Here is a 15836-nt window from a genome sequence, read left to right on the forward strand (position 1 = left end):
TAAGGATATCATGTAGGCGGATGAGTCTTGAGATGAGGTAGTGAATAAGGAGAGTTTGTTTTACTTCCCTAAAAAATGTGTCGGGGTCCCTCCAGGCCATGCTGATGTGAACGTTATGTTACAAAATGAATGGTTATACCTGGAGAAGAAACCGGATGTTGGTGCCCAATTTTAAGCAGTTTATAAATGAGATCCTATTAAGTCAGATGCCTCTGAAAATCCTCCAAAAAATCCTCCCTGTTTACAACACGACATGTGCTGCCAACAACAATAATATTTCATGCTGCATAAACGATACGATCAGCCGATGAATGAGCATTTGCTCGTTCATCGGCTGATAATTGCACTGTTTACACAGGGCAATAATCGCGAACGAGCGCTCATATGAATGCTCGTTTGCCTGATAATTTGCCCTGGTAAAGGGTCCTTAAATTCTTAGTGCCAAGTGGTTTAATTCTGTAGTCCCTGGCATCCAGAGATGTAGACTAGTGCAGACTTTTCTGCTTTCAATCCGCACTGAAGGGAATAAAGACAACAAGATGGAAAGAGACAGCTGCTGCTTTATTTGACAGAAGTGCATGTGATATTGCTGTACACACATAGTTTTCGCTTAAATTTAAAAACAATCATCGGCCATAATGTTTGAAATCATCCATTTCAGCCAACTTTCATCGTCTGTGTTTGGGCAGCTTTCGATGCATGCTTGTGTAACAAGCAAAACAAGTGATGTAGCTCAGTGACAACGGAATCAAGCACAACGTTTTAGAAAAAAAAACACAAAACGTACCGGAGAGGAAAGGAAATTGACATTTTTGCCGCCTGTTATGCTATGAATTACATTCTCAGGTGACGTAGACAATCAGCCACATTCCAGGGTGAGGGGCAGACTACTCCAAAAATAATAATTAGTTATAATTTGGAGAGGACAAAAGAGTTTTGTCCAGTGAGAATAATGTAAACCATATCTTGATCATGAGAAGACCACTAGAGAATCATGAGCTGTGCATACATGTATGTATACAATGGTACAGAGTTATTGATGTTAGACACCCAATCGTGTAAGGATTTCGTACACAACTCAAAGTCTTCATGTACAAAAGTAGAGAAGCCTCCGGCTCTGAGATCATTCAATTTAAATGTGTTAATGCGGCCGGGCCCGTCGAGAATAAACATTATCTTCCTGAAGTCTCTTGTGAGTGGTATCCTACAACAGTACCATACAAGTTTACAGTATATTTACAGTATATGTATATCTAAATACATTATGGTCCAATCTTTTTTATTAACATACAAAATTACAGATTTTGAGAATTATATTATTTTGCACGGTTCTACATTTATACAGGCATGACCAATACCAATAATCAAAATTAAAAAAAAATATAGGAATTTGAGGAAATAAGTCTTTGTATTGATTTTATTTTCAATCAATATCCCTAAAAAAAAATTTAGAGCAGCCTTTACTTATCTCTAGAAGTTCTAGATTTCCTTTATGTAAGAAGTTTGTCCTTAAGTCAGAAACGAGGGACAACTTTCATCTTGTATGTCTGAGGTTTTGAACCATTGGTGTTCGGCTCTGGTCTTATGCGCAAATTCTTTCTGTCTACGGTGGGCTCCAAGGTAAACTTTTGCAGTAAAGTGGTAAAGAAGAGGAAGAGCTCCATGCGAGCCAGGCCTTCTCCCATACACATGCGTTTGCCTGAGAAAACGAAATAAGCATAGATGAGTAACTCAAGCTAAACTTAGAGAAGTTGTCTGGTTTAGACAATATATCCTTTAAGTCAATTTTCAGTTAATAGAAGAGGAGATGCAATATTTGACATTATCAGCTATACGCCAGGACAAAAATAAATTTTGAAGGGCACCATGTAATGCTTAATATCCCCTGTGGTGGCGCTGCAGGGGAATTAAACATTTGCAGATTACAGCTGAGTCAGCTGTGATCATTATATTGTTGGGGGACCCCAATGTGAAGTTCATTTTCTGTATGAGGTCTTAATAAAATCTCATATAGCAACCATTGTCATTATAAGACCAATGATTACAGCATGTTACAGATATCTGTCTTATATATACTGTATATAATATATACAGTAGCGTCAGGGCATTATATGTGATGCAGCACTTCAACGTCATTAGTGCTGCCTCGCTTACAACGTCCTGACGCTGCCCATCGTAAGTACATTGTATAATGCGCGCTGGGGTGATAAGTTTAACCAGAGGGGAGTAGAGGAGCAGTGGGGTGAGCAGAGCATCATTTTAATTTTTTATTTGATTTTTTTTTACATTTAAACTATCCAATGGAAAAAGAGGGGGGGGGTACGGCAGGGGCCCAGCATGAGCCTCTACCTTGTCACACCCCTTAGAGTTCCAATATAAATTACGCCAGTTTTTTCATCATGCCCACGTCTTTCCCTGAAGACATGCCCCTAAACAAACTGGCGAGGGTGGTGTGAAAAGTTAAAAAAAAACAAAACATTTCGGGCCTTTTGAAACTTTTTTTTTTTCATCTGAAAACTACCGCAGAAAGTTTGATATATTAGCCCCTAAGTGTTTAATGTGATGGCTGTACCCTACAAACATTAAATTCCTAAATCTAATGAATTTAAGTTATTGCTGTTCCTAAACCCAGCCTAGATCCATCAACCACATCAAAATACCAGGAGATCAAAATATTCTCATACATCAAACCTCGGACTAGTAAGAAGCTCAACCTCAGCCATAGTTGACAGATATCTATTCTAGTAAGCTGTAACTAATAATTACGTTTTCTTACCTGTAGAAAATGCCATAAATGCGTCACTTTTCTTAAAGGAGCCATTCTCATTAAGAAAGTGTCCAGGGTCAAACTCATTTGGGTTCTTGAATTGTTTGGGATCTTTCAGGACAGATGTCAGGACTGGAAACACCACGCTTCCCTGAAAATAAATGAAATATGTAGATCTTGCTAAATATAAATGTAGCATAAAGTTTAGAGAAAGTCCGGTCTGGTTAGTAGTTGATAAGAAGAATAGAACCAAAAAGTTGAGAAGATCATCACACCTTCTGCATGTGATATCCCCTGAAGATTGTGTCTTTGAGGTGCCATACTTGGCCATAAAGCCTACGGTCTGGTTATAAATGAGTAAGTAAAGAGTATTCGGCACACCAATATGAGAAAACGGTAATTCTTATTTTGTTTTTAATGCCAGCGGCAGACTGCGACGTTTCAGTCAGGGCGACCTTCTTCAGGCACTGAGCCGCGCTGGTATGACTGCGTGTACGAACGCTTGTCAAAAGAATAGCGGCTGGCTGCTTTGTCATGCGCCATGGTGTGCCGGATACTCTTTACTTACTCATCTTCGGGTTGGGCCCCTATCCGTGCAAACCCACCCCCCTTTTCCCCGTATCTGGTGCTAGCTGAATTTATATACAAATTGGTTATAAATGAGGTTAGTGTAGAATTTGAAAGTTAAAGTGCAAAATGCCGACATGAGTCGTAAGCTTAAAGAGGCTCTGTCACCAGATTTTGCAACCCCAATCTGCTATTGCAGCAGATCGGCGCTGCAATGTAGATTACAGTAACGTTTTTATTTTTAAAAAACAAGCATTTTTGGCCAAGTTATGACCATTTTTTTATTTATGCAAATGAGGCTTGCAAAAGTACAACTGGGCGTGTTTACAGTAAAAGTACAACTGGGCGTGTATTATGTGCGTACATCGGGGCGTTTTTACTTCTTTTACTAGCTGGGCGTTAGGAATGGGAGTGTATGATGCTGGACCTGGGGCAGGAAGTGAGTGACGTCACAGCGTGATCTCTCGAGAACACGCTGTGTCTGCACTGCCAGAAGCTGGGCGTTGTGAAGAGAAGTGGATGATACTTCTCGTCAGAACGCCCAGCTAGTAAAAGAAGTAAAAACGCCCCGATGTAACGAACATAATACACGCCCAGATGTAACACACACAATACACGCCCAGTTGGACTTTTACTTTAACAGGTTCCCGACCGCTGGCCGTAAATATACGGCCAGCGGTCAGGGTCTCTAAAGTCCGGCGTATAGTATATATACGGCCGCACTTCAGAGACTGTGCACGCGCGATCGCGTGCACACAGCTCTATGCCCTGGCTGTTGCTAACAGCCATGGGCACTGGGCAGAATGTCAGGGGTCAATCTTTTGGCCCCTGAACATGTGATCGCTGTGACAACCAATCACAGCGATCACATGCATTTCTGCATAGAAAACAGTGTGCCCGCGATCGCGTGCACACAGCCCTGTGCCCTCGCTGTTACCAACAGCTCTGGGCACTGGGCAGAGTATCAGGGACCAATCTGATGGTCCCTGATCATGTGGTCGCTGTGAAAACCTATCACAGCGACCACATTTGTTTTATTTTGACTTTTCTGGCAGTAAATCTCCTGCCTCTTTTCTTCTCCTCAAACATTGTTTCAGTTTGAGGAGAAGAAGAGACTCGGGAGAATTGCTGCCAGAAGATTACAGTTACAGTTACACAAAAAATACAGTTACACTCTAAAACATTCTCTGTATAGATAGATTTCTATCTATCTATACAATCTATCTATCCATCTATCTTTTTTTCTATCCATCTACCTTTCTTTCTTTTATTCTATTAGAATAGGCAGGTAGGGAGTATATAATTATATATATATATCCACATATATATAATATATATAGCAATAGCGGTTTATTTTTTTGTTAGCGGTAGTGTAGATATATATAGCAGTTAGTTTGTGTGTTTTATAAAAAAAATAAAAAAATAAAAAATTTGTTTAGTTAGTGTTAGTGTTAGTTACGTTATGGCGAGGAAGTTGTTTAGCGCCGAGGAGGCATACGCCATGCTGTGGTCTGAGTCGGAGACCGCATCAGAGATGGCGTCCGAGATGGAACCTGTTTTAGGTAGTGACGATGACAGCGTCACTTCAGGTTCATCTTCAGGGGACGTTGTCCCTGATGCAGTCGAAACTGCAGAACATGAAAGCGCAGGGCCAAGTAGCGCTGTAGCACGGGACAGCCTGGTCCCTCCAGTCCAGGCTCTTGTATGGGCACCTGCCCCATCTTTTGGGCCTAGAATCCACGGATTTACGGCCACTCCTGGCATAACCGTGGACAATACAAATTTTGTCCAAATGGATTACTTCCATTTATTTATAACGGACGACATCCTAAATCAGATTGTCCACGAAACAAATTTATATGCCACGCAATATATAAGGCAGAAACCTTCATCCACCCATGCCAGAGATTGGACGCCCACCAATTTGCAGGAATTAAAAAATTTTTTGGGGCTCACCCTAAATATGGGTATTGTCAAAAAGCCCTCCATTAGGTCTTACTGGTCAACAAGACCCGCCCAAGCCACCCCAGTATATTCTGCAGTAATGCCCAGGTCTCGTTATGAGACAATAATGAGGTTCCTCCACTTCAATGACAACGCACAGGCCCCCCCAAGTACCGATGCAAACCGGGATCGGTTGTTCAAAATAAGACCGCTAATAAATTCCCTGAATAATTTATTTCTGCAACTCTACACCCCTGAGCAGAATGTAAGCGTGGACGAATCCCTCCTCAACTTTCATGGCAGACTTAGCTTTCTCCAATATCTACCTTCCAAAAGGGCAAGATATGGCGTTAAGCTCTACAAATTGTGTGAAAGCGGGTCAGGATATACCACCGCCTTCAGAATTTATGAAGGGCGGGACCGCACAATAAATGTTCCTGGATGCCCCCCTGATCTTTCCACCAGCAGTAAGATTGTGTGGGAGATAATGCAGCCTCTGCTTCACAAGGGGTACCACCTGTACTGTGATAATTTTTATTCCAGTGTGCCCCTGTTTAGGCATTTGCATGCTGCAAGGACTGGGGCATGTGGTACCATGCGCAAAAACCGAATTGGTTTTCCACAGCAATTAGTGGGGAAGCGCATGGTAAAGGGGGACTCCTGTGCTTATGCATCTGAAGAATTGCTGGCGGTCAAGTTCAGGGATCGCAAAGACGTGTATGTGCTAAGCACGATTCATACCGCAGGAACAGTGGCAGTGAGGGAAAGAGGGGCAACATCGGACAAGCACAAACCAGTGAGCGTGTCCGAATATAACAAGTACATGGGGGGGGGGTGGATTTAAGCGACCAGGTTTTACAGCCCTATTTAGTAAAACGCAAAACTAAAACCTGGTACAAAAAGGTGGCCATTTATTTGTTACAGGTGGCCATCCACAACTCATTTGTGCTCTACAAAAAAAACAGAGGCAGAGACACATACCTGGATTTCCAGGAAAAAATGATTGAAGGCCTCATTTTTGATGTTCAGGACACCCGAGAATGCCCCCAGTCTGAGGATGTCACGCGACTGACTGAAAGACACTTCATCAGTCGGATTCCCCCAACAGCAACCAGAAGCAACCCCCAGAAAAGGTGCCGCGTCTGCAGAAAAGACGGGCACCGCAAAGATTCCCGATATTTCTGTCCCTCATGTCCCTCGCAACCAGGCCTGTGCATTGAGCCATGTTTTAAAAAATACCACACTGTTCTGAATTATTAGATTTTAGTTAATTTGTTGAAAATATATTTGCCCTACATTACGTTTTTATTTTTCCCCTGATTTTACTCCAAGGGTGAGGGAGGGAATGGGTGGGGGGTGGATGTCATGTTTGATGTTTTCTAAAGTTCATCTGCTGGAGAGCTCCATTTGCATTAACCTGCAATTTCTTATTTTAGAAAACCCCAAAAAATAAATTCCCATTATACCCCTAGATGAATATTTTGAGATTTCTGCTTCAAGAGCAGATATTTTGGACGTGTTATAGAAACTCTGTTGAGTTTTGTAAAACCAGCTTTGAAAAAAAGCGATTTGTGAAATAATCTTCTTCTATCCTCCGCCCTCCTACATCTCTATGTGATAAATAAGGCCACATATTTGGTATCCCCGTGCACGGGAGAAGTGGCAGAATGTGAACGGAGATTAATTTTGTCCGTGGTCTATACCGTGTGTGAAAAATGCTGGTATAAACTGACGCATTTGCTAAAAAATTGCTAATTTTATTTTGATCCATCTTATTCAAGAAACTTTCAGAAGAAAACTGGACTGTCTAAAAATATGATAAACCCCTTGAAGGAAACCTTGTGGGGTCTACTTGTGTGAATGAAGTCATTTATGGGGTGTTTCTAATGTTTCAGCAGCATTAGGCCCCCCAGAAAACAGTATGCGGCTCTAAAATCAAATGCAAAATTCCTGGACCAAAAAGCCTCCTTTTATGCCAAGCCCTGGCACATGCCGGCACAGTGAATAAGGCACACATATTTGGTATCCCCATGCACGGGAGAAGTGGAAGAACGTGAAAGGAGATGAATTTTGTCCGTGGTCTATACCGTGTGTGAAAAATACTAGCCTAAACTGACGCATTTGCTAAAAAAGTGCTGATTTTATTTTGTTCCATCTTATTCAAGAAACTTTCAGAAGAAATCTGGACTTGCTAAAAATATGATAAACCCCTTGAAGGAAACCTTGTGGGGTCTACTTGTGTGAATGAAGTCATTTATGGGGTGTTTCTAATGTTTCAGCAGCATTACGCCCCCTAGAAAACAGTATGCTGCTATAAAATCAAATGCAAAATTCCTGGACCGAAAAGGCCAAAAAGCCTCCTTTTATGCCAAGCCCTGGCACATGCCCGCACAGTGAATAAGGCACACATATTTGGTATCCCCATGCACGGGAGAAGTGGAAGAACGTGAAAGGAGATGAATTTTGTCCGTGGTCTATACCGTGTGTGAAAAATACTAGCCTAAACTGACGCATTTGCTAAAAAAGTGCTGATTTTATTTTGTTCCATCTTATTCAAGAAACTTTCAGAAGAAAACTGGACTTGCTAAAAATATGATAAACCCCTTGAAGGAAACCTTGTGGGGTCTACTTGTGTGAATGAAGTCATTTATGGGGTGTTTCTAATGTTTCAGCAGCATTAGGCCCCCCAGAAAACAGTATGCGGCTCTAAAATCAAATGCAAAATTCCTGGACCGAAAAGGCCAAAAAGCCTCCTTTTATGCCAAGCCCTGGCACATGCCCGCACAGTGAATAAGGCTCACATATTTGGTATCCCCATGCACGGGAGAAGTGGAAGAACGTGAAAGGAGATTAATTTTGGCCGTGGTTCATACCGTGTGTGAAAAATGCTAGCATAAACCGACGCAATTGTTAAATTCTTGCATTTTTTTCCAATTTTGCCCACTTTAGAGAAAAAAAAAAAATGATATATACTGACAAATGCCACTAAAACAAAGCCCTATCTGTCCTTTAAAAAGAGTGTAAAATTCAAAGATGAACTTTATTCACCTGCTGAGTTATAGTCATCTAAAGAAGCGCATAGCAAAATTGTGAAATTTGCTCTGGTCATTTAGCTGTAAAACAGCCTAGTCCTTAACCGGTTAAACACGCCCAGTTGGACTTTAGCAAGCCTCATTTGCATAAATACAAAAATGGTCATAACTTAGCCAAAAATGCTCGTTTTTTAAAAATAAAACCGTTACTGTAATCTACATTGCAGCGCCTATCTGCTGCAATAGGAGATAGGGGTTGCAAAATCTGGTGACAGAGCCTCTTTAAAAAATAGGAACATGTGAATAGCTTAGTAAAAAAAAGTTGAGAAGTCCAGAATACCTTAGGAATGTGATATCCTCTGAAGGTTGTGTCCTTGCTGGTAGCATGGGGCACTCCTGCTGGGACAATATCAGCAAATCTCTGGATCTCGTGGATTACAGCTTCTGTATAGGGCATCTTACTCTTGTCTTCTATTGATGGGCATCGATCTTTGCCTATTACGTTGTCAATCTCCTTGTGGATTTTCTCTGAAATTTTAGAAAAACAAAAAGAAAAAAAAAGACATTTTCCATCCAGTATATCTGTATAATTGTATCCATAGTGCAATTACTACCAAATAAAATTATTGACGTTCATTTGAAGCTGGTAAATACTGTACTTAGGCCTCATGTACATGGCCGTATTGCAGCTCCATGTTGTATGGATCAGAAAAATGGCACCCAGAGAAATCTAATTGCCTATAATGTACCTCCATATACAGTTGATAACAGTGGCATAGCTATAGAGGTCGCAGCGATTGCTACCAGGCCCCAAAACCAGGGTTGCCCGTGGCACCCCCGCACAATGTCTATAAAAAGTTACTCTAGTAACTGAGGCCTATGTAATAAAATACACGTCCCCTGTTTCTATAGTAAAAATATACTTACCCTCCTCATTCCTGAGTGCAGCAGAGTTCTTCACGTCTCTTCGCGGCATGACGTTACGATGCTGGATGGTGTCAGGACCTCCTCTGCGTCCGGAGTCAAAGAGGAGGGTAAGTAAAACATTACTTTCTGCTGGGGCCCTGTATCTAAGCCTAACATGTACTAGGCTTAGAAACAGTGTCCAACAGACAGAAGCACACATGGACCATGTATCTAAGCCTACCGTGTATTACTAATGTTTTTTTTTGCGTGTTTGTGTTTTTTTACAGGTTCAGATTTTAAACTACATCGGATTCCAGGACTACTTCGATGAAGGCTTTTTTTTATTTTCAATAAAATGGTTAACGAGTGTTGTGTGTTTTTTTTTATTTCAAGAAAATATTTTTTCTATGTCTTCATATTTTTTTAACTTTATTACTACCACCTTAGTAATGGCCACTGGCTGATTGACAGCATCAAAATAGTAAGGCGGGGCTTAGTGTTAGCCAGTGAAAAGGCTAACACTAACCCCCATTATTACCCCGGTACCCACTGCCGCCAGGGGTGCCTGGAAGAGCCGGGTACGACCCAGTACCCAACCATCTGTAGTGATGATAACTGGGGCGGTCTCAGGACGGTATTATTAAGCTAAAACTCCAAAAGCAGTGGGCCATCTCACCCTGGTAATGCTAGCCTGCTGCTATCTATGTTGTATCTGGCTCATTATATAAACTGGGAGGGACCCCACGTCATTTAAAAATAAAAAAATTTGATCAAACGATGTGGGGTCAACCCCACTATACCTAGCCAGATACAACATAGCAGCAGCAGGATTTGCCATAAATGTCAGATAGATGCGGGTCCCAGATAGCTACGCTGTTTCTGTAGCTCCTGAATTCCAGGAACACCGTAGTTCACCATGCTTCGTTGTTTTTGTAACTCCCATCCACCTCTACGGACAGTGGCCACGTAGCATCAGGAGCCAAGCAAGGTAGGACGGCGGTCAGGGGGCTCCGTTCTAGAGACAGCTGCGGGTCCCAGAGGTGGGACCCGCATCTATCAGACATTTATGGCATATGCTGTGGACATGCCATAAATGTACAAGATTGGAAAACCCTTTAATATGAATCATGTTGAAATGGATTACATGGCTTCTGAATGATGGGATGGCATTTTCTTTTTCATGTGTATAGGAAAATTATTCTTCAGGGAGACAGGTGTCTCTATTCTCTGTAGTTGACATTCGTAGAACTGGCAGATAATGGGGGGACAGAGGCATATCTTGAAATACTGTATAATACTAATGTCTTCTTATGTGGCAGACATACCTTTGAGCCCCCTTAGGCGCCAGGGCCCGATTGCAATAGCTACCTCTGCACCGCCTTAAGCTACGCACTTTATTTAAGAATAATTTTCATGCATTTTAATTTTATTTTTTTTACCTTGTATTTCTGGATGTTTCAAGAGTATAAGAAAACTATATCTCAATGTTAAACTTGTAGTCTCTGTTCCAGCAAAGAATAGATCTAATATTGTTGCCTCTAGGTTTGTCTCATGAAATTCTGTGTCTGGATGCTTTTTTTCCTGAAAAATTTAGAATATATTATTATTTTAATTATCAAAAATTGTCACAGCCCCAGACACTATTTATAGATGTATCAGGAGTCAAACCGGGAGCAAATAAAAAACGGCACTCTTGCACATGACTACCAATAGAATGGTGGCTTTTAAGATCTTATTTTCAAAAATAGTTGAAATTTTGTTGCTGTGAGCCCCCCCCTAAATGTGTCATGCCAAAGTGTTGTTTTTTTAATAGAACTAAATGCCCTGAGAATCTAAGATAATCTATAGACGCACCTCTTCCATCCTCATGAGGAAGCAATCTATGAAGTCACGAGGGCAATTCTCATCCAGGGTCGCTCGGTGGCTGTTTATCATCTCCCTAATAAATAGTTTCAGCTTGTCAAAAATTGTCAAGATCCTCTGGTGAGGACCAGGAAGGTAGTACATCATGGTTGGGAACATGTTAAGAAGCTAAATAAAGAAAAAAAGTAGATAAGAAACATAATGTTATTTTGTTTTGAGTGTCATATTTATGTACATTATAAGCTTTGATATTTTCCATGACTTTAACGTAAAAGACCACCTTTGTAACCAACTTCTTTGATTTGATTTAATACATCTAAAATTAAAAATGAAGCAAGTTTGCAAATAGTCTTGATGAAAAAAAATCCAACCGTTTTCTTTATACATATGTAGACCTATGTTGTACATAGTTGCAGACTAGAAAAAACCCTGTCTAGTCTTACCCTGCAGCCATACTCTCTTCCATCTGTCCCCTATTTCCTGCTAAACTCCCAAATGTATCTGTGACGATTTGTACAAAAAGAACCGAGCAGTGGATCCACAAAGCTGAAATCCGATTGGCGCTGGATAGACCAGGGCAAGGAATCTAAGGGATCCCCTTGTATTTACCCTCTAACCTCCGTACGGAGATATGGACTTCACTGCAGGGGAACCCCAGGTTGTGGTCCCCAGAATAGTCTCAGACTGGCGGCTTCAGTGCGGTAACAGCATAACGCAGTCAGAATAGAAAAGGTCAATACCAGGAGTTGGTCTGAGAATGGAAGAACCAAAGACGAAGTCAAAGAACAAGCTATGGTCATATTCCAGTAGATAGAATAATAAGTAACAGACAACCGAATCAGGAGATGAGACAAAACGTAGTCAAAACTAGCCAAGGTCAATGTGCAATACAAATGACAAGGTACGAACTTACAGAGTCAAGGTTGTAACTCTATGACTAGGCAGTAAATGCAGGTCTGACTGAGAATTTATTGCAGACATGACCAGCTCACCTAGGACAGCTGCGTAGCAGGAGAACACCGGAAAAGAAGGAATTAACCGGTGTTGAAAACAAAATATACAGAAATATTCAGAAAACGCAGTTGAATGTAACAGTACCCACTCATCTTAGGGCCCCCTCTACGGAGATATCTAGGGAGGCTTGAGGGGATACTTTAAGTGGAATCTCTTGATAAGCACTTCTTAGGAATCAGGGACCTTTTATTCGGAACATATCCTTTCCAATTAATGAAATAAAAAAGTTTCCCAAGAACCTGCTTACTATCCAGGATCTGCTTCACTATGTAGTCTATAAGGCTGGGTTCACACAGAGTTTTTTGCTGTTGGAAAATCTGCTGTTGGAAGCTTGAGGCAGATTTTCCTCTGCCTGCACGCCGATTTTCGCAGCGTTTTTCGCCCACAGCCATTGAGCAACGCGGGCATAAAACTCTGCGAAATACGCCCGAAGATAGGGCATGTCCCAGAGGTGGGACCCGCATCTATCTGACATTTGTGACATATCCTGTGGATATGTCATAAATGTGCCTTGTGGGAAAACCCCTTTAATGTATGACCGCTGCAGAGAAGCTGTTATTGTCATGATAATAATAATTACAAATACTAATTCAATCAATGTGAGTAAAGTGATGTCTGTTTCATAATGTCTACACCGTGTTCCAAATTATTATGCACATTGGTGTCATAAACATTTAATTATTAGTTTTTCAATGATACTCATGGATGGTATTGTGTCTTAGGGCTCTTTGGATCATTGTAATCAATCTCAGACACCTGTGATAATTAGTTTGCCAGGTGTGCCCAATCAAAGGAAAACTACTTAAGAAGGACGTTCCACATTATTAAGCATACCACAGGTTTCAAGCAATATGGGTAAGAAAAAGGATCTCTCTGCTGCCGAAAAGCGTGAAATAGTGCAGTACCTTGGACAAGGTATGAAAACATTGGATATTTCAAGAAAAATTAAGCGTGATCATCGTACTGTGAAAAGATTTGTGGCTGATTCAGAGCACAGACGGGTTTGTTCAGATAAAGGCATAATGAGGAAGGTTTCTGCCAGACAAATTAATAGGATTAGGAGAGCAGCTGCTAAAATGCCATTGCAAAGCAGCAAACAGGTATTTGAGTGCCTCTGGAGTCCCACGAGCCTCAAGGTGTAGGATCCTCCAGAGGTTTGCAAGTGTGCATAAAGCTATTATTCGGCCACCCCTAAACAATGCTCACAAGCAGAAACGGTTGCAGTGGGCTCAGAAATACATCAAGACTAATTTTCAAACCGTGATGTTTACTTATGAGTGCCGTGCAACCCTGGATGGTCCAGATGGATGGAGTAGTGGATGGTTGGTGAATGGCCACCATGTCCCAACAAGTCTGCAACGTCAGCAAGGAGGTGGCGGAGTCATGTTTTGGGCTGGAATCATGGGGAGAGAGCTGGTAGCCCACTTTAGGGTCCCTGACGGTGTGAAAATAACCTCTGAAAAGTACGTAGAGTTTATGACTGATCACTTTCTTCCGTGGTACAAAAAGAAGAACCGTGTCTTCCGTAGCAAAATTATCTTCATGCATGACAATGCACCATCTCATGCTGCAAAGAATACCTCTGTGTCATTGGCTGCTATGGGCATAAAAGGAGAGAAACTCATGGTGTGGCCCCCATGTTCCCCTGACCTCAACCATATTGAGAACCTTTGGAGCATCCTCAAGCAAAATATCTATGAGGGTGGGAGGCAGTTCATATCAAAACAGAAGCTCTGGGAGGCTATTCTGACATCCTGCAAAGATATTCAAGCAGAAACTGTCCAAATTCTGACAAATTCAATGGATGCAAGAATTGTGAAGGTGATATCAGAGAAGGGGTCCTATTTTAACATGTACCTTGGCCTATTACGTTTTTTTTTTATTGAAAGAGCTTTTGATTTCTGTAAATATGACCTGATGCTGCAAATTCAACAAATGACCATTTTAGTTCTCTTTACAACCTTTAAAATGTTTTGATCTCTGTTGTGCATAATAATTTGAAACAGTGCATTTTGAGTTTTTTACTTCTAAAAAAAAAATCTGTTATCTTTAGGAGATTTGTTCAATAAAATTTGCATTATACTCCAACGGTTGATGGCTTGAAGATTATACTGACTGTCATTTGCATCTACTATTTAGGAAAATTAGCGAAAAATAACATTTGCATAATAATTTGGAATGCAGTGTAGTTAGAATAGCACTCTGTGTAGTGCCTGCCTATGTAACACACTGTCTCTCCTTCAAAACACTCTCTTTAATCCATCTCTCGCTTTTAAGTGAAAGAGATAACAGGAATGAAATCTTGTCATTAGTGGAGGATAGAGTAAGGCACAAGGGGATCCCCCCTCTTTAATTTAGGCCTCAAGATGCAACAACGGATGGCGAGACCGAAGAAGCGCTTCTTGTCCGCATTCTAGGCATAGACCAAGAGTAAGACGTCGGATTCTGTCTTTGGAAGAAAGGGCTGATTGTCCAAGTTGTATAGACTCCTTAGTGTTGGGCAAAGGAGGGTCTTCAGAGCCTCCACTTTGGATGTTAGGGAGATCAGGTCATTAAGGGCCGGATTTGGCGACCAGCCAACCCTTCAGAGGATTTCAGAGAGGGCATCACTACGCCAGTCAAACTCAGAGACTGAGGTCCGAAATTTGATGGCATATAGTCTCACAGTAGTGTCTCCTTGTTTTAAACATAGCAGAGCAGAGGCTACGAAAGATCTGTGACCACTTTCTTCAAATACCCACCGGCAGGGAGAGCGGAAAGTGGGCAATAAGGATAAAACTGAATCACCTCGTTCAAGACTATGCTTTTCCTGAGAGTAGGGAGATTATATATGCCACCTTAGAGAAGTCTGAACCAAACTGATGAGGGCATAGACGGAAGTGAATGGTACACAGGTTTATGAATCCCCTACAAGTTTTATGGTCTTCGTCATATCGTGGAGGGGCTGGGAGCTGTAGCTTAGTCAAAAGTTGAGATTAGATGGACTAGAGTATGATTATGCAGAATCAGAATACACAGGTTTTGTTTGTAGTCTGTTATCATGGAAACACATGCGTCTGCACAGTAGCTATAGACATATTTTTAATCGACTATCTGGATAGCTGCCTCATTTTATTGGCTTACTCATTGGCTTTTTTGTTCCAAGTCTACATCTTCCATCCTTGCCAAGTGTTCTAAAAATCCAGCTATAGGATAATCCATACTTCTGCATTACTATAGGTCACATTCAGGCATATTATTACCTGTATCTAGATCTATCTAATGGACACAATGCAGTTTTACCTTCAGCCATATGCGTCGAAGTTGCCAAGGATAGGGAAACTGTTTCATTTTTGTACATTCATGTTAATTACATTGCACTCAAATACATTTTAGAAATTTTGTAATATTTACCTGCCCTGAACGGGAGTTGATCAGATTGAAAATATCATTAATATATGATAAGAGTTTCAAGAATTTTTTGTCTTCATAGTCAAATCTTTCATTAAACACAACGGAGCAAATTACATTAGAAACAGCGAGTCGCAATATATATGTTGGGTCAATTGGAGTGTCTAATAGTAAATATAAAGAGGTGATCAGTCTTTGTCTTAACTGCACAATATAACACAGACATTTGATAAATATGGAACAAGGTAAAGAAAATGACACAGTTTTATCTTAGGCCGAATTCAGACAGCCGCAATAGAGCCACATTTTAGCACCTATATTACGACCGCAAGACCTAGCCCAACAGCGGGTCT

General features: G+C 41.1%; 1 protein-coding gene across 1 annotated transcript in view; it reads right to left on the bottom strand.

The window, feature by feature from the left end:
• Positions 1-1514: 1514 nt before the first annotated feature.
• The window catches only part of LOC142660012 (uncharacterized), a 46227-nt gene continuing 31905 nt past the window's right edge, over positions 1515-15836 (bottom strand). Inside the window, exons 14-19 of the mRNA XM_075836661.1 lie at positions 15487-15647; positions 11071-11247; positions 10656-10797; positions 8651-8838; positions 2777-2918; positions 1515-1699 (exon numbers count right to left, since the gene is read on the bottom strand). Of these exons, the coding sequence (XP_075692776.1) occupies positions 1515-1699; positions 2777-2918; positions 8651-8838; positions 10656-10797; positions 11071-11247; positions 15487-15647 (995 nt within the window). The remainder of the gene's footprint in view (positions 1700-2776; positions 2919-8650; positions 8839-10655; positions 10798-11070; positions 11248-15486; positions 15648-15836) is intronic.

This window comes from Rhinoderma darwinii, chromosome 8 (genome assembly GCF_050947455.1).
Source record: "Rhinoderma darwinii isolate aRhiDar2 chromosome 8, aRhiDar2.hap1, whole genome shotgun sequence".
Lineage (NCBI taxonomy): Eukaryota > Metazoa > Chordata > Amphibia > Anura > Rhinodermatidae > Rhinoderma > Rhinoderma darwinii.